At 42.5% G+C, this 19,321-nt stretch overlaps 1 protein-coding gene and 1 long non-coding RNA gene across 19 annotated transcripts in view; one reads left to right on the top strand and one right to left on the bottom strand.

Moving 5' to 3' along the window:
- Positions 1–9,019, bottom strand: part of Znf644 (zinc finger protein 644) — a 66,763-nt gene extending 57,744 nt beyond the window's left edge. For 6 of the 18 annotated variants that reach the window (XM_076937812.1, XM_076937811.1, XM_076937824.1 and 3 more), the window contains exon 1: positions 8,790–9,019. Coding sequence is in view for 1 of the 18 variants with exons in the window: in XM_076937814.1 (XP_076793929.1) it covers positions 8,492–8,589 (98 nt within the window). In the remaining 17 variants the exon portion in view is untranslated. Of the gene's footprint in view, positions 1–7,398; positions 7,957–8,491 lie in introns of all 18 variants that reach the window. The other 12 variants (XM_076937813.1, XM_076937818.1, XM_076937814.1 and 9 more) reach the window with 9 other exon arrangements.
- Positions 9,020–9,178: 159 nt separating this feature from the next.
- LOC143443001 (uncharacterized) lies at positions 9,179–18,825 on the top strand. Its single transcript, XR_013111651.1, has 3 exons — positions 9,179–9,546; positions 14,626–14,831; positions 15,817–18,825. It is a non-coding gene; the product is annotated as an uncharacterized LOC143443001 (long non-coding RNA).
- Positions 18,826–19,321: the final 496 nt, after the last annotated feature.

Here is a 19,321-nt window from a genome sequence, read left to right as displayed (position 1 = left end):
GCTCATGGAGCCTAAAATGGCCTCAAATTAACCTTGCAGCCAGAAGATGACCTTCAACTCCCAATCCCTGGGTTCCACTTCCCACTCGAGGATAACGGGCCACCATCACCATCACCCTGGCCAGCAATCCCATCACAACACTCATTTGGGAAAGCCTCCTTTACAGGCAGCAGCCTATAGGTTCCAGTTATTCATAGGTTAACAACAAATGGCAGACTCCTCTTACTTAAGAGGTGGATACTTAGTGTAAAAACAAGTACAATTTATTACTACCGCCACAATTACTGTAAGAAATTGTCAAATACCTTACTAAGCTCCCTGAAAAACCTCGCAGTTAATCGAGAAGCAACTATTAAAAAGGCTCCAAAAGGCATTCATTAAGGGGACAATCCACATAATTCTTGTCTATATGCATAAATAATACTATAATGAAAAGACAGCTGTTATCTGTGGGGGCAATTCAAATCTTTAAATTCTTCCAGGTCATAATACTAACCACTAACGGGTTACTGCCAATAAAAACTGAGATGTTCCTCTGCAATCTTGGCATAAACCACAATGGGGTTAGTAAAAAGTCATCATACCAAGTATCATCTGACTTATGTCTAAATTCATACAACGGCAAGCAAGAATGTAAGACTCATTAACTCTTCGAAAGAAAGCCAGGTATGCCCTCAATAAGTTCAGAAACAAAAGCAACCTAGGGTGATAAAAGGTCAGAACACTGGCTACCTCTGACAGGGAATTACCACAAAGCAACACAAAACATCTTTTTCAGTGCAGAAATGTTATTATGTTTTGAAATACATAGTCTAGTCTTGAACCCAGAGATCTGCCTGCCTCTATAAGAGTGCTAGAATTAGAGAAAAAAAAAAAGTTGAAAGATTGTATTTGTACGTACGTACACACACACACCTCAAGTACAGTACCCAGAGTCCAGAAGAGGGGATATAATCCTCTGGAGCTTGAGTTAGGCAGTTGTGAATCTCCTGGTATTGGTACTGGGAACTGAACCCAGAACCTCTGGAAGAACAGCAAGTGCTCTTAGCCATTGAGTCACCTCCCCAGCCCCTAGTAAAAAATGTTCATTCTCATGATCTAAATTTTAGGAAAAAAGCTACCTGTGTATACTCTTTAGTACTCCATAGATTTGTGTTAAGCTTTGCCTAAATAAAGCATTTAAAAACAAATCACTATAAGTCACTAAAATCCATTCCTCGTTTTTCTATCTTCTTGATCAATCACCATCACACATTGTCCCCCTACATGGGAAATCTTGGAAGAGCCACAATCCTTTGGTATTTTTTCAGCATTTTTCGTACTCTACACTGGTATTAACTCTTCTAAGTATCAGTTCAATATTCATAACGTACTAAGAGACTATGCACATGCACATTCTACTATACAATCAGCCTGTATCCTACACCTTTCACATCCTAAGCCATAATTCCAATCTGTCAGTTAGGTTCATGTGTATCTGCTTTAATTTTCATCCTGGTTTTTTTAAGTAATATTCTTCTCACGCATTCCTTTTTCTCAACCATCATTTAATTAAATTTCAACTTTACACTTTCTCCAGACCCTAGCAAGGACTTTCTATACCCACACTGTCTAATTTAGGAACAGTATGTGTCCAGTCTAAATCGAAATGTACTTAATGTCTGTAAGTAGTATGTGATTTTAACGATTTCATATAGATAATGTGAATATTTCAGTTACATTTATATATTAGAATAGCATTTTTGGATATAATGGGTTGAAATAGTTATATTTTGACCTACTTCTTTCAGTGTGGCTACAATTTAAATTTAGTCTTATAACTCACCTCTATTGTGCAGTACTGACCTGACTACTAATGTAACTACAGACTAACTGTGGTGTCTTATACACTTGCATATATACATTTTTAGAGTCACATGGAAACCAGAAGCTGGAGTGTCCCCTCAACTGCTCTACCCCTTGCTCTTTGAAGACAAGGTCTCTCACTAACCAGGAGCTTACAGACCCAGATAGACTGGCTGCTCACAAGCCCTGGGAATTAACCTGTCTATACCACCCTAGCCCTGGAATTGTGGGTATACACTGTCATGCCTTTTCTTTTTCAAATTGACAGAAATTGCCTGTATGTGTATGTGTTCATGTGTATGTGTTCATACACACACACATACACACACATATATATGAAATATATACACTGTAGACTAGCTAAACTGTGCTTAAGGTATATAATACCTCACATATTTATAACAGTAAGAGCATCTAAAATGTGCAACTTCCAGGAATATAATATTAGCCACAATTATAATACCTTACAGATTATCTTTGAAAATATAAACTTTTCCTCCAAATGAGAGGGTAAAAGTAAATATAGCTATTGTTTGTAAAACAAATTCCTTAGAAATAGAAAAATAATAATCTAATGTCCATTTGATTTTTAAAATTACAGATATTTGTTATTTCGTTTTGTTGTTGAGATAAGGGTTAACTGTGTAACCCAGGATAGCCCTGAACTATGTAACCAAACACTTAACCTTGCTGTCCTCTCACCTTGACTTACTAAGCTCTGGAATTAGAGGCATATGTCTATACTTGCCTATTTTTAATATTAACTTAATGAATTTTAACAAAAGTTATAGCACTTTATAGTATAGAGATATAAGAAACTAATTTCAGATGGCTACATTCAGTATGCCATGTACAATTTACCTATATCTATTTTCTAATTCAATGTCCCCCACAGAACACGACAGCATGATTAAACTTGTAGCAATCCCAGTCTACTGAGATTTTGTTCATCACTCAGCAAAGAAAAGAAAAAGCAGCTTCAATTTGGCCAATATCATCATACCAATGTCCAGCTACTGAGACAAAGAACCTTTAGACAATGGACATAATTAACAATGTGGGCAACAAGATACTACTTAAATAAGAATAGGCAGAAAATGCTCCTTATACTGCTGAGTTTTAGAACACCAGGAGATAAGTACTGTACAAAAGGGTAAAGGGATGAACACACACACAAGCTGAGAAGATAAAAATGTTTCATCTCTAGGATTAAACTCAAACCCAGTGATCTGTTAACTACAATGCTTTAACTCTGAGTTATTTCCTTATGCGTAAAATGGAAATATGTACCTTGTTAGCATCATAAAAACATATAATGACAAATTAACTTTATATGAATGTCATTACTATATGACGGTGCTAGGATCAGAGGAAACTCTTCAGGCCAGGAGTGATGATGGAAGACTTGTGCCCAGCACGTGACAGGCAGCAGGAAGGTCAAGATCGCCCTTAGCTACGTGATAAAGTGGGATCCAGCATGGACGACATGAGACCCTGTCTAGAAAAAGATTATTCGAGACTTTCCTTTATTCTTTGTTGAATTGCTGAAAACAACTTTTAAACATAAATAAAACATATTTCATGTTTATCCATCTCCTTGTGTAAAATAAAACTTTTACTAGCTTGAACAATTTTGTTTAGCTTAAGAATGTGTGTCTGTGATGGGGAAAGAGAAGAATATTAAAGAGGGGAAAAGATAGCATTGTATCAAATATGTGCAGAGGGGAACACAGGGGGAAAAAATAGGAAAATGAGGAAAGAAAATGCTCTATTCAGAGAAATTTAAAATTCTACTTAAGACTCCAATGGAAAGATCCCATCTCCTGCCTCACCTGTTTTACTGAGTTTGTTTTTAGGTGGTGGCACTATATACATGTTCGTAGAGGTCTTCAATAGCTCTCCATCTTCACTTTTTGAGACAGGATCGCTCCTGAACCTAAAACTCAAGATCCACAGTTTCTGGGAATAGATCTTTACCAGCCTACTATAGGGGCTGACTCACAGGCACACGCCTCAGCTGGCTTTTACACTGGTACTGAGAATCTAATTCAGAATTCTCATGCTTGCACAGCAGGGACCAACTGAGCCATCTTCCTAGCCCCCTCTTACCTAGGGTGTGTGTGCGTGTTTATGTGTTACATTCAACACACATAACCAACTTAGCCTTTTCTCTCCTCTAAGGGTCCCAGCCACATGATCCAAACATTAAAAGACAGCGATGAGGTTCAGAATGTCGTAAACAGGGGCGTCAACACAAAAAAAGCACTCACTCCCAAGTCTCTCTGCTCGTCCACTTTAGTGAGATATCATGAATTTTTTAACCTGGTTACAGATTTTACTCTGTGATCAGAGAAGGTACACTTAGAGCATAAGACTGCTCTAAGAGTCTATTATTAACATTCTCAGTTTTGTAAATATAGCCCCAAAATGGGACCTTTACAATGACAGGAACTACTGTTATTAGGAAAGCTAACTTTATGTAACTTCTGGAGATGGGGATGCTATCAGATCTACTCAGTGCTCACAGTGCGGATGTGAACATAGCCAGTTTCACCTGAAGGCTCACATTTCTAAACTTTTCTCTCTCTCACCTCAACTGATTCTGTATACCTGCTTACAAACACTCTGTATCTGTCAGTATTAGCAAAAGCCACCAGTTCCCACTCCAGCACCTTCATAAACCATTTGCAAACAAATTGGGAACCACCTTCCCTCTTCAATTAATGGTGGTCTGATACTAAAAACTAAAAAAGCATGTGTATGTGTGTTGGCAAATAAATGCCATGGAGGAAGACTAAAAGACTGAAATAACTAAACAAGGAGTGGTACTGTACATCTGGAGTCCCGGCACCTGTGTCATACACCTTTAACCCCAGGCAAAGAGGATATCACTGTGAGTTCTAGGCCAGCCTGGTCTACATACTGAGTTACAGAGACAAACAAAAAAATTTTTAATTCAATAATTGATAGAATATAGGTAAGCACATTTGGTAAATGGTACTTTAATCCAAAGACTCACCCACCTTAGGTTTTTCTAACGCTGCACATTAAATGAATGGTGTACATGCTGAGAAAGGCACACTACATGAAATCTGTCTGGACCACTCTAATCAACTTCAATTCTACCACAATCTACATTAATAGAACTAAATTTCATAGAATAAATCACTTATCTACACTTTTACTTATGAAACTACAGACCCAAGAATCCTCAACAATTCCCTACAAAAAGTCTGTCAAAGATTAGCAGAGGCAATTTCTCAAGACAAGCTAGCCTAATCTAGCCTCCTTCCCAATCTCAAGAAAGTCACTATTTTCCTCTTGAAATCTCAGCATTTCTTCTAAGAGAGCAACAGTTCTTATTAATATCACTCAACTGGGAGGGGATTTGGGGGTGGAAATCAAGAAGATGGGACCAGAAAGGCCACAGGTCTTTATATCCCAGGTAGGCCTCAAATTTACAATTCTGCCTTAGCTACACCAGTGAAAGGAGTGGTGTAGTGTGGGCTTCCAAGCCTGGCAAGTCTCTAATCTCAAGAGATCTTCAATTTAAAAAACACATGTGCATACAAACCCCATCATCACCTAAGAGTTTCAGGTTAAACTCAAACACGCAACTCCACAGGTCACCTTTGGAGAGCTGAGAAAAACCAAAGAGCAGAGAAACCGAGGCCTTAAAACACAAGAAAAGACCTTTCCACAGACTCCATTCCCTGATGAAACATTCAACTAAATGTGGTGTTCCACCCTCTAGATCTCATGAGGTACTTGTTTGTGTGAAAGAAGAGAGATACTTTAGCCAACCAGCAGGGTGAGCTATCGCTAGACTCAGTCATTTTCAAAACCTCCAAATTTTAATGGCATAAATGGTAGTATTAACCCTAGTCACAAACAGCCCCTTTAGGACTGCACCTCACAAAGTGTCCAACGTTTACACATACAAAATACACCTATACACCAGATAAATGCAGAAAAAACAAACACCTCATGAATATCCAAATTCACTCTCATGTTTGATTTACAAAGCCACTAATTTTAAACCTTTCTTTTTAATTTGTAACAGGACTGCTAAGCACTCAGAATGCTCTATAAACTCAACTGGACAACTCAATAAGCCAACATTTACTGCATGCCAAGTCTCCTGTGTGACTGACACACTTAGCAAGTAACCCTTTTCCTCCCAGAGTCACACTGAGAGAAGAGTCCAAATTGCTAATCCTATACTATAAAGGTGTCTTCGGCATGACAGACCTTCCACTAGTCTGTATCTCTCAAGCTTTTCTTCTGCTACCCAAACTCTCCTAGAACTTGAACAAACTGAAAAACCTGGAAGGCAATTAAGGCATACAGGTGACACTTATAATTACAAATAACCTCAAAGTAACCCTAATTAGCACAAGACTAAGTGTAATTAAATACATTCAGTGTTGAAAATTGTGACCTAGCCTTTTAACCTTAGAAGAAAAAAAAAGGCAGTAAACTAAAAAGCACTTTAAATGACCCAAAGCCTCACACCAAGCAGCACTGTGAACCCCATAACGCATGACCTCACCACTTGCTGCATTTCCTAAGACTGTACTAGCAGTAGCTGGTCTTTAAAAGTCACTTTAATAGCAGTCTGAGAGGCAGGTTTGTTTATCCAACAAAATGACATTAGAATGTGAGAGGTACTAACACGGCCTTCAACACCTCATATATTCCTTGGCTTTTCCTAGCAGTAACAGCAGTTATCTCCAACTTTTCAAGATTAGTTATCAAGCACGTTCTTTGTTGTTAATTTTTACATTTCTGGGGCATGTCAGTGTTGGAAAGTTCTCAAAATCTACACATAAGCAACACTGCTACAAAATTACATAACACTAGATGTATTGTCTCAGGTCTCACCGGCTTTAATTAACAGGTATGTTCAGTAATGCCCCTTGTTTTTAAAAGCACTACGAAGTGCTAACAAAACTAGGACTAGGGTAGGAGTTAAATAGAGTGCGGCTTCCATCACACCACTAACCTACTCAATGCACGGCTAAGGCGATGGGTAAGAACAGTAACTCTTCCAGACACCTTCCTTTATAAAACTGTATGATCCAGAGAACACATCTGACTGTTAGTATCTCTCCTGCCTGCTAATACAAAACTGCTCGAAAAAAAAGTTAACAAAGGGAAATTACATACCCGGAAAGAAACAAGGGAAACTCAAGTTTTAAGTAATGTTAAGAAGTTCAAAGATCTAAAGGTATTTTAATATTCCATGTAATTATATTAATGACACATACAAAACACCAGCTCTTTTGAAATTCACACTTCAGTATTAGTTACTTGCAATACAATGCATGATGCAAACACAATATAAAGTATTTAAAACTTTTACAGCCATATTTTCAACAGCAACATACAGACCACTGCATTAGTACCAGGTCAGACACTCAGGTTTCACCAATCTAGAGGTCTACACTGAGTTATAACTTCATCATAGAGTCTCCATTTCTTTCTTACCAAACCTACCCGAAATAAGGTAGGGCTGTACTTACTGCTGACACCTAGTTCCTAGATACTTACACATGGCCCTTAAGTAGGTTTCCTTGATCTGGGGAAGTTTAGTTGTTTAGGTTCTGAAATACTTTCCCTCCTGGGGCCAAAATGAACTAAACTACAATGTGATTAGGGCAAATCCAACACATCTCCCAGATGCAGTAAACTTGCCATCAATCAGGACTGGCCACAACAGGTGATGGTGTTTGGGTACTTCTGTGGAAATTAACTCGTGCACAGAACAGGACCATCATTTCAGGGCCACAAGACGTGGGTATCCCTTCTCGTTGAGTTTATCACATAAATGTGAAACCTAATATGAAAGTTTTGTAACAACTACATTTAAGTCAGTATTACTTAAACAGTTGAAGAAAACTTTTCCACTAATGTCGCTAAACCATGGATGGATCCCAACACGAGAGTCGTCTGTGGAAGTCTCGCAACAAGAAACCACCTAAGTTTCCAATCACGGGGTAGGGTCTGGGACAACTCATCTTCATGTTCTCGGGAGGAGTGGATGGAGCACACCTGCTTTCCTCTGGCAGAGATTAAGCTCCCAGGGACACAAAGGCCAGGGAATCAGACCTGGAGAGGCAAAAAGCTTTAGCTGGATACCCACCGAGCCCCTTGGCCACCCAAACACTTCGAGCGATTTTTTTTTTCCTTTTTCCTTTTTTTTTTTTTTTTTTTTTTTTTTTTTTTACCTCTTGGAGTTACTTCCCAGGCACTTAACGGCACAAGATGCTGCAGACCAGTGGGAAGAAGGGGAAGGCTACGTGCTCTAGTCCCAAAGTCAGGGGAGGGGGTGCAGACAGCGCCGGGGCCGGAGCCCCAGGCCGGGACCGAGCAGCCGCGCACGGAGCGCCGGCTGACTGCTCTCGGACCGCCCCGTTACTCCGGGCGTTACAATGGCGACCGCAGGGCTCCCCGGACCTCCGGATCTCGGCCCCCTTCCCCCTACCGCTCACTGGCTGCTCCGCTACATGTGACTAAACAAAACCCCCCATGTCCGAAGCCCGGCTCAGCCCCTTTGTGTCCGCCACCGGATCCTCCGCCACCGCAGCGGAAAGGCCCCCCGCCCGCCGCCGAGTCCCGCCCCGCGGCGGCCACCGCCGCTCACCTAAGGTTCCGCGGCCCCCCGCGACCGCCGCCTCCCGAACCCCGCGGCCCGGGCTCCTTGTGCAGCAGCAACTCCGCCTCCTCGGCAGCGGCCGCCATCTTAGCCTGTGCGGCAAAACGCGTCCTTTCGGAGGGTTGGGAGCCAGCCTAGGGCGTAGCTCCCCGGGCCCGAGCGCCGCGGGCCGGGTCCCCCCACAACTTCTTCCGCCACCCTCAGTCCCGCCACCGCCTCAGCCCGGACGTCCGAAACGCGGCCGGGGCCTGGGCTAATCCGACCATATAAGACCCCCGAAACTCACAGTTTGGTGCCGTGTGCGTCAAACCGGGGCGACGTTGGGAGCGCGCGGCGTCCCCGCGTCACACGCCGCTCTGTACGCTACTCGGCTCCAACGGCCCCCTCCGCTCCCCGCTTCTCGCCTCCGGCCTCGGTTCCCACGGCGCAGGCGCGCGGCTTTCCCGCCTCTGCCTGGCCGCGGGCCGCCGGGGGAGGCCAGCGAGGCGCGCCCGTGCGCTCGGGCCGCCGGAGCTCCTGTGCCAATCAGACCCGCGGGGGGCGGCAGAAACACTGCACCGCAGCCCTCCCGTGCCAAAACCTACCAAGGTCACCTCCCCCAGCGGTGACCTAACCACTCCTGAGGAGGTTCCCGCCCCAAAGTAGGCACGCTCCAAATATGGTGGCGACCAAACTCCGCAAGACCCAAGTACCAGGAATGCCTAGGCCCTTTAAGGTGGAATAGGCCCATCTCTGGTGTCTGCAATCGCTAGTGTGCCAGAATCCCGTTCCTTTTTCCTGCTGTTGAAAGAACCAGCCACATATAACCAGGCCTACCTTGGAGCACTGGCACAGACAGGTTTTATGATGTTAAACAGCCCAGGTGGCCAAAGCATCAGGGGTAGAAACTCAGTTACCCAAGCAAGACACCGGAGGAAGAAGAAGCAGCCCCGGATTCGGGTTTTTTGGACTCGACGAGGGCAGATTCTTCACTGAGGAACATGCCTTGGTTGTCCAAATTGAAGTCATGCAAAGAGACTCTGAAATGCTGGTTAACTCTTCAGGTAATCAATAGATTCCCCAGAGGATCTCTAAATCTCTCTTTTAACAAGCATTCAGCCATAGGCTTCTGGGGGAAGTAGCACACTCATTAGAGGTATTCGCTTTGCTTTTGAACCGAGACAACAAGTTCCTAACCTGTTGAAGGTGAACTAAACGTTCTAGAATACTCTCATGGGCCTGCCTTACTAAATTCTTTGGTTTCGCTGAAATGTTTTCTCATGAAAAACTTTAAAAAGTTTTTATTAGTTAAGCAGTAATCACCTCCAAGTCTTCAAGGTATTATTAACATTCAGAGGGATACACTGTAATTGCATTTATTTGACAAGAACGAGAGTATCTTTCCTGAAAAATGGTGTCTTCAGGAGCAGCAAACGTATCCCAAAGAACAGATATTTGACTATCCACTCTAATTCTTTCACTTGCTAATAACTGCTGACACTAGAGTGTTTGCTGGGTGTACAAACAGCATTCTGTAACCTGTTCAAGTTCACTACAACCTAAAGTGGCAAGGAGAGATTAGACTGTTTTCTCACAACTACAAGACTGCTGGGCTGTTTCAAAATGTAAGCTTGCCTTCATAAACACAAATAGATATATGACAAATAAATGTGTGCCTGTTGTCAGCCAATTACTTGGGAGAGATGCACTTTAGAGACTGATTTTCATTTCATGAATATGGGTTTTGATTGAATGTTTGGCTGTGCACCACATGCTTCGTGCCCGGGACCGTGGAGTTCAAACGAGCCTCTGGAAGGCCCTGAAACTGGAGCTACAGATGACAAGCCACCTTGTAGAAGGTGGGACCCCAACTGAGTCCTCAACAAGCACTTGAAGTAGTCTTAACCAATGAGCCATGTCTCTAGACCACGAGGTCTGGTAACCTGCAGAATTCAAAGGCCTACCACCTGGAACTAAGCCTTTTACACATGAGTCTTCAGGGCACATTTCAGATATATAAAATATACTGATTCCTAGGATCTCCAGATAGTGGTGTGGGGGTGTGTGTGTGTGTGTTCAGATTATATAAAATGTTGAATTAGTGAGTTTTCATAGTTCTAACAGAAGTTGATTTTTAAAATAATCACCTTTCAATTTAGTAGAGAGTGGGGAGATGAAAAAAAAAAAACATAAAGCTTTTAAAATTATAAACAAAATCTCTCATGAGAGCCAGGCATGGTGGTGAGTACCTTTATTACCAGCACTATGGAGGCAGAGGTGGGTAGATCTCTAATTTGAGGCTAGCCTAGTCTATAAAAAGATTTCCAGAATAGCTAAGGCTACACAAAGAAATACTGTTGAGAAAAATTAATAACAATAAATGAATAAATAACCTCATAAAACAGTAGAAAATAGATTCAGTATGCAAATACTTGCTATAAAATATATCTAAAATTTAATGTGAACTGGGGAGATGGCCCAGGAGGCAAAGCACACTGTTCAATGTGAAGACTAGATGGGAGTTCAGATCCCAGAACTCTTGTAAAAGCTGGATGGACATAGCATCAGGTCTGTAACTGCAACCTATGAGACTCCCTAGTAAGTTCCAAAACATGAATGATTCATTCCGATGTGCTGGTTTGAAGAAGAGTGGCACCCATAGGCTCATATATTTGTATGCTTGGCCTTCAGGAAGTGGCCCTGCCTGAGAGGGATTGGGAGGTGTGGCCTTGTTGAAGTAGGCGTGGCCTTGTTAGAGGAAGTGTGTCACTTGGCATGGGCTTTGTGGTTTCAGAAGCCCGAGCCAGTCACAATGTCTCTCTTCCTGCTGCCTGTGGACGGATCTGGATGTAGATCTCAGCTCCTTCTCCAGCACCATGTCTAACGGCGCTGCCATACTTCTTGCCATGCTACCCATCATGACGATGATGGACTAAGACTTGGAAACTGTAAGCAAGGCCCAGTTAAGTGCATTGCTTTATAAGAGCTGCAGTGGTCATGGTATCCCTTCACAGTAATAGAACCTTGGCTAAGGCAGTGGATAAGATCAAACGATTGACTCACACAACTGAGAGACAAATAGAAAGTTAAAGGTAAATACCCAGAGGTTCTCTACGTCTAAGTGGCCAGGCTTCTCCTGGTTAAGAGCCACCCCCAGAACACTTTCATCAAATTTCCACACACATAGAACTTGACAAGTGACTTTGGGTTTTTTTTTTTTTTTCAGTCAAAGATTCCAAACATTCTATAATGACATCTGTCAAGGGGGGGAAAAAAGCATCTGTAATTTCAGCTATCACATCTACTTTATTAAGAAAACGTGTAAAATATTATGCCAGTGAATTAGATCACATGAGCTGATTTTCCTTATAATCCAAAGTAGGGAGATACTGTTGAACAAATGTATATTTTTAACTACATGACAATAACCCCAGGTTGGGGTTAAATATAGATGAAATGAAATCACTTCCAAAGGAACGTGAACTCTCTTATCATTTTTATACTTGTTTATTTGTTTATTTATTTTTGGACACAGGGTCTTATTACTAGAGAATGGACTCAAAGTCTCTTTGTAGTCAAAGATGACCTCGAACTTCAGATCCTCCTGCCCCAACCTCCTAAGTGCTAGGATAATATCGTTTATCAACATCTGTTTATACAGTGCTGGGACTTGAACCCAGGGCTTTGTGCGTGCTAGGCAAATACTCAAATAGCTGAGGTACGTATTTAATTAAAATTCTATAACTATGTTGAAAGAAAGAAAAGAGTGATAGTTGTGGCCTTCTGTCCCAGTGTTGCTATTGCTGTGATGAAACACTATGACCAGAACAGCTTGGGGAGGAGAGGGTTTATTCAGCTTACATTTCCACATTGCTGTTCATCACCAAAGGATGTCAGGACAGGAACTCAAGCAGAGCAGGAACCTGGAGGCAGGAGCTGATGCAGACCATGGAGAGGTGCTGCTTACACTTACACCCCATGACTTGCTCAACCTGCTTTCTTATAGAAACCAGGATCATCTGCCCAGGGGTGGCTCCTCCCACAATGGGCTGCTCTGCTCTGTAAAGAAAGTGCTTTACAGCTAGATCTTATGGTTGCATTTTCTCAATTAAGACTCCCTCCCAAGCCGGGCAGTGGTGGCACACACCTTTAATCCCAGCACTTGGGAGGCAGAGGCAGGAGGATTTCTGAGTTTGAGGCCAGCCTGGTCTACAGAATGAGTTCCAGGACAGCCAGGGCTACACAGAGAAACCCTGTCTCAAAAAACAAACAAAAACAAACAAACAAAAAAAGACTTCCTCTCTGAGAATGACTTTAGCTTATGTAAAGCTGACCTAAAACCAGCCAGCACAACTGACCCCTTGTCAACATGACGCACAAACACATCACTGTTAAGCCTCAATCTTTTCTTTCTTGCTCACCCCCAAGAATCACACATTAATAAAGACATCATAATATGAAACATTTTGCAAACTTTAAAAAGTCCCACAATCTTTAAAGTTCAAACATTTAAAAATTCAGTCTCTTTTAAAATCCAAAGTCTCTAACTATATAATCTCTCTCAGCTATGGGCTGCTATAAAATAAAAATTAAAAAAAAAAAATGTTAAATACTTTCTTACTTTAAGAGGGAGGAACCAGACACAGTCACAAAAAATGAAAGCAAACCCAAACTCGCAACTGTGTAAACAACACAATGGTCAGTGTCTAGGATCCTGTCACGATCTTCTGGGCTTCTCAGGAATCACTTCTCTGTCCCCTCCCTCTGCAGCACACACAGCTTGTCTTCCAGGCCCAGCTGGCTCCACTCCACCACTGTCCTTGGTGGTCATCCCATGGTACTGGCATCTCCACAGTGCTGGGGTCTCTGCTGTAACTGGGCTGCACTTTCACCAATAGCTTCTCTTGGAGTCCCTGAAGAGACTCCATTCATATTCAATGCCAAGCCTCTAGCTGCCCTCCATGACCCCTTTATACCTTCAAAATCAGTATTACCTGGGTGACTCTTACTCTACCAGGTATGGCTGCCAGCACAACGCACAACCTTGACTATTTCTGGAACACGGCTTCTGCGTGCCGACCCTGAGGAAACACTCCAGATTTACCTCAGTGATGCGTCTGTTCCCTTAATCACCACCAATTTCACAACTCCAGCTGAACAGCATCCATTGCCCCAGTAACTCAAAGGTTATACTTACTGGTTTTGGTCTCTTGTTAATCACAGCTGATTCTTCAGCCCCATCTGACCAGAATCACAGAGTCTCAACTCAAAATAGCAAATGGCCCTGGTAAACTTCCCTTTAAAACTTCACAAGCCAGGCTTCCATCCTCTGCACTGATCTCAGCTGTCTTATCTTCCAATCTCCTACAGAACATTCCACTAAGCTGTCAACACTCAATGGCTTTTCTAGCCTAAAGTTCCAAAGTCCTTCCTCAATCCACCCAAAAACATGGTCAGTTTATCAATCAATACCCTATTTCTGATAGCAAAATCTATATTATTCTGGGTCCTCAAGAGTAACAGAACTTATAGAATATATGTGTAAATATATACACATATATTTATTTATAGATTATATTTACATATTTATATTACATATATTTATTAGAATGATTTGCAGGTTATGGTCCAGCTAACCCAACATTGACCACCTATGAACAGAAGGTCCAAGAATCTAGTAGTTGTTCAGTTCACGAGGCTGGATGTCTCAGCTGGTCTTCAGTAGATGCTTAAATCTCAAAGAAGTAGGCTCTAATGTCAGCGAAGGAACAGACTTGGCAGTGAGAGCAAGCAGACAAAGCAAAAGCATCCTTCTTTCATGGCCTTTATTCAGGCTTTCAGCAGAAGGTGTGGCCCTTAGTGGTGAGTATTCATGCCTCAAAAGATCTGGATTAAAGGCGTGTCTTCCCACCTCAAAGATCTAGAAGTACACTTCAAATGACATAATTAAGCGAGAGTCCTTCAGGTGTGCCCAGCCATTCTGGGGTTTTAGTTAATTCCAGATGTGGTCAGGTCGACAGCCAAAATAGCCACCTCACCTACGAAAAATACTTTTAGGAAACGAAGCCAGAAATATAAGAGTAGCTGACCTGCTATTGTGATATTAACTGTTTTACATCCATTTCTCTCTTTATTTATATCAGTCGTCTTCCTGAGTGTTCAATCACTTCATCTCAAATGAAGATTCTTTACAGCATGGTCCCCATACAGCTGACGGCCTGACTCTGTTCCAGCCCACTCTCTCTTCTATTATTTGGTGTCTGTGAATCTGTACACAGCTCAGCACTACATCACCATAGGGAAGACTAGATCAAAACAATATGCTTACAACACCACCGGCGTTCTAAAGGTAATGGAGAGCTGCTTGCTAGATATAATTATTGTCTTGCTGATGCTAGGGTTTGGATAAGGAATGTTTTCCCAAGTCTCATGTGTTGAAGGCATTAGTCCAACTTAGTGCTGTTGAGAGCTAGCTGCTCCAAATGGTAAGTATAAGCCCACCGAGGACTCCTCCAATTACAATCCTTCTGCCCTTCAAAGCCATGGTGGAGCCTTAGATTTCCTCTTGGTTTCCCAGCTGTCTAGTGAGATCTTTGTCTCACGACACGCTCCACAGGCCCCAGAGCAATAGAACCAACCCATGAGCAAAAAAAGAATGATTTTCTTTCCTCTTTTTTTTTAATTGGATATTTTATTTACATTTCAGATGCCATCTCCTTTCCCAATTTCTCCTGCCTAGAAAACCCCTATCCCATGCCCCCTTTTCCTTTTTGCTTTTATACAATTTTCTTAAAATGTTGGTCAAAGGCTTTATAAGTTTGGCAATGCCCTTTCCTCTTTTCAGTTGATTGACTCCTGTGTTACATTACAGTATCCGCAAGCTGAGTAATGCATCATGCTGAGAGCTGGTTTACCCAGGATCTGACTCTTTGCAGCTGAGAATCAGTTCAATCAGAATTTATCAAGTTTGGGTAGATAAAATCCTTTAAGGAGTAATGCATAAAACACATGCTAAATTGGGTATAAGACCCTTCTCTACAGGCAGGAGGTATTTGACCAGGCTGATTGAGTATTTCATCCTAATTGTCAGTCAGGACACTTGATTCTTTCAGATTTATTTTTACCTTCTTGTATATAAACATTTGTCTGCATCTGTCTGCCACATGCATGCCTGGTGCCTGTGGCGGTCAGAAGAGGGTGTTGGATCCCCAGGAACTGGAGTTAGAGATTACTGTGAGCCACTATGTGGGTGCTGGGAACTAAACCTGGCTCTTCTGCAAGAGCAGCAAGCGGTCTTGCTGATGAGTCACCTCCACAACCCCTCCCTCCTGTAGCCAAGGATGGCCTTGAACATCTTATCCTGTTTCCACCTCTGGAGTTCTACAGAAGAGGCATGGACCACTACACCTACACAGTGCTGACGATCCCGCCCAGGACTTCCTGCATGCCAGGACGCACTCTGCCAACTGGACTACAACCTCAGTCCCAGGACAGTTTATACTTGCCCTAAGAAATAAGTCTTCCACATGACACATTCCTAAATCAAAACTCATTAATTAAGAACCTTTCCCAAAGTTTTACAATGTAGCCTCAAGCTGAGGAATTCTGACACAAAAGATCATTTTTCTTTGGCATTTTATCGTCAAGACTCTTTATAAATATCCATAAAGACAAGTGATGAGACACAGGCAAAGTAGGGCCAAATACAGTCAGACTGGGAAGTCCAGTCAAGCTGGGCAGGGATTTCACTGGGACACTCTGAAGGCGTAAGGGGATCAGAAACACGGAGCATGACCTCAGAGAAGGGAGAAAGGAGATAAGTAAGCACAGGGCATTGGGCCAAGGAGACAAACCACTGACCTTCACCAGCTGCCTAGGATAAGTTCTAATCAGAGACCAATCCTCCACCAATACATAGAGTTGACGTGGACACCACTGTCTTCAGGGAAGAAGAAGCTAACAGGGACAAACACTGGCTTTGTGCATTTTAAAAACTCGTCGCCTCCTCTCAAGTGTCTTTCTGTCACTGTCTGCTGGCAGCATTACCAGACTGAATGATTATACTGGTTATTCATCACAGGTATGGTAAGCGAAATGTGCTGATGACAGCCTGTCTGCTTCCCAAATCATGGGCTTTGAACCATCTGGATTGCTAGAGAAAGCAGGCTGATTACCAACTGATGTAAGCACACACACACACACACACACACACACACACACACACGGGATGTGCTGGAAGCACTCTGATTTCTTGGTGTGCTCACTACTTCCATCTATCTATCTATCATCTATCATCTGTCTGTCTATGGTCTATCTATCAGCTCTATCTATCATCTATGTATCATCTATCTGTCATCTGTGTTTAATCTGTCTGTTGGTTAGTCTGTCTATCATCTATCTGTCTGTATATCATCTATGTATAATCTATGTCTGTCAATCTATCATCTATCTATCTCTCTATCATCTATTATCTGCCCATAATCTATCATCTATCTAGCATGTTTCATCTGTCAGTCTATCTATCTGTCAATCTATCATTTATCTATGTCTCTGTCTATCATCTATTTGTTGGTTAGTCAGTCTATCTGTCTGTCTATTGTCTGTCTGTCTGTCTATGAGTCTGTGTGTCTATGTGTCTGTTTGTCTGTCTGTCTACCATATCTCTTTCTCTACTCAGGACCTCATGCAAACATTTTATCACTGAGGTACATCCTACCCTTTAATTTTATGTTTAAATGACATGTAAATGATATGTTTAAATGATATGTAGAAAACTTTAAAACTATGCATATTAATAAAGTGTCATGTGATGTTTTGATATATGAATGCATCACGTAATGCTTATATCAAATTAATCGCCTCAGGACTGGTGAGATGGCTTACCAATTAAGAGTGTTTGCTTCTCAATCATGAGGACCAGAGTTCAGATACCAGCACCCTTGTGACAAGCTAGGCATCTTGACACATGCCTTTAATGGTAGCTCCTATGACCCCAGAAGAATTGCTGGCACTCGCTAGCTTGGCTGAGAAAAATGTGAACTGCAGGTTTAGGAAGAGACTCGGACTCAAATGACTAAGTGGAGAGTAATTGACAGGGACACTTGACACCCACTTCTGGTTTTTATGTGGGCATAGGCACACGTGTGCACATACTGTCACACAGAGACCTATGCAAAACATGATCATTAATAGGTAAATTCCGCATCTATCACCTTCACAGCACATTAGTATCTACAACCATTTTGCTGTGTGATGGCACAGCAGAGCTTCTGAGTCCTAAGTTAGTGTCTCTCCATCGACCTTCCGCCATGCTTCCTACCTCACTACTCCATCTCAGACAATCACCTTGACAGCATCCTGCTCCTAACTTCTGTGGCATTAACTCATTTGTATTCACGTCTGTGGCATTTGGCCATATCAGTAAGACAGTGCAATGCTTGTCTTTCTGAGCCTGGCTGCAATATGAGAATACAGATGTTTGTTCAGTACTTTGAATTTCCCTGTGTTGTAGTGCAGACCTGAGAGGTCATGGTAACATTAGGAGATGGGGCTTTTCAAAAGAAGCAGATTATTGGGGGCATGTACTTGAGGGCTATCTTGGGACCCCGGGATGGACGTTTGCTGTATTTGTATGGTGAAGTAAGCAGTCTTCTTCTGCCTACTCCTGCCTCTGACATGCTATGTCCACAACTGAGCCGAGCCACCTCGGACTGAGAACCCTGAAGCCATCAACCAAAACAAGTCTTTCTTCCTTTCTCCTCTTTGTAAGTCTCTGTTGCTTTGTTTATGAGCAGTTTATTGAGTACACTACAAAAGGGTGGGGTGGGGGGCTGGGCGGTAGCTCAGATGCTGCCGGCAGCCAGTCCTTTCTATTTTAAAGATGACTTTCTTAGGCATTTGTCACAGCAATAGGAACCTAATGAGATTTCCTTTGGAGACATAACCAATATTTACTGAGTTTTTTCCTGTGGCTCCATACAAATGTTAGGAGATTTTACTGGTTCTTGTGAAAGCTTGGTGTTTTAGTGGGAATCGTATAGTCAGTGTTGAAATTGCTGGTCATCAGACCTGCTCCCAAGAACACCGTCTACCGTGCCAGCTTTCTGTTGTTCATCAGACCTGCTCCCAAGAACACCGTCTACCGTGCCAGCTTTCTGTTGTTCTTTGTTTTTGCTTTGTTTTGCTTTTCTTGCTTTAAGATAAGGTGTCACTATATAGCCCTGGCTGGTCTGGAAATTACAGAGATTTCTCTGCCTCTCCCTCCTGAGTCCTGGGATGAAATGTGTGCGCTGCCATGCCCAATCTATATTGACTTGTCTTTCTTTCTTTTTTTTCTTTCTTTTTTTCTTTCTTTCTTTCTTCTCTCTCTCTCTCTCTCTCTCTCTCTCTCTCTCTCTCTCTCTCTCTCTCTCTCTCTTTCTTTGAGACAGGGTTTCTCCGAGTAGCCCTGGCTGTCCTGGAACTCACTCTGAAGACCAGGCTGGCTTTGAACTCACAGAGATCCTCCTGCCCCTCACTTCTGAGTTCTGAGATTAAAAGCTGCACTGTCTTGCCTAGCCTTTTGAGTCTCCATTTTTTAACTTTCGGCACTTAAAACCCCTCTCAGTCTCTTAAGACACACAGGAAACAGTCCTGTTAATTGTCTTATCCCACCCCCGAAGGCTCTATGCAGTGGCCAAGGTGAGTCTTTGCTGCATCACTAAAACAGTACCATCATTGTTTGCCAGAAACCTGCACAGCCTCAGCTCACGGCCCAAGCCCAAGCTGGGCCCCTAGACCAAGTGTTTCTTTTCACACACTATTCTATAAATGTTTGCACATGAAGTACTAGGGCCCACT

Source organism: Arvicanthis niloticus, chromosome 7, assembly GCF_011762505.2.
Source record: "Arvicanthis niloticus isolate mArvNil1 chromosome 7, mArvNil1.pat.X, whole genome shotgun sequence".
NCBI classification, from domain to species: Eukaryota; Metazoa; Chordata; class Mammalia; order Rodentia; family Muridae; genus Arvicanthis; species Arvicanthis niloticus.
Note: the sequence above shows the minus strand (reverse complement) of the source record. Positions and strands in the feature narration are given on the sequence as shown.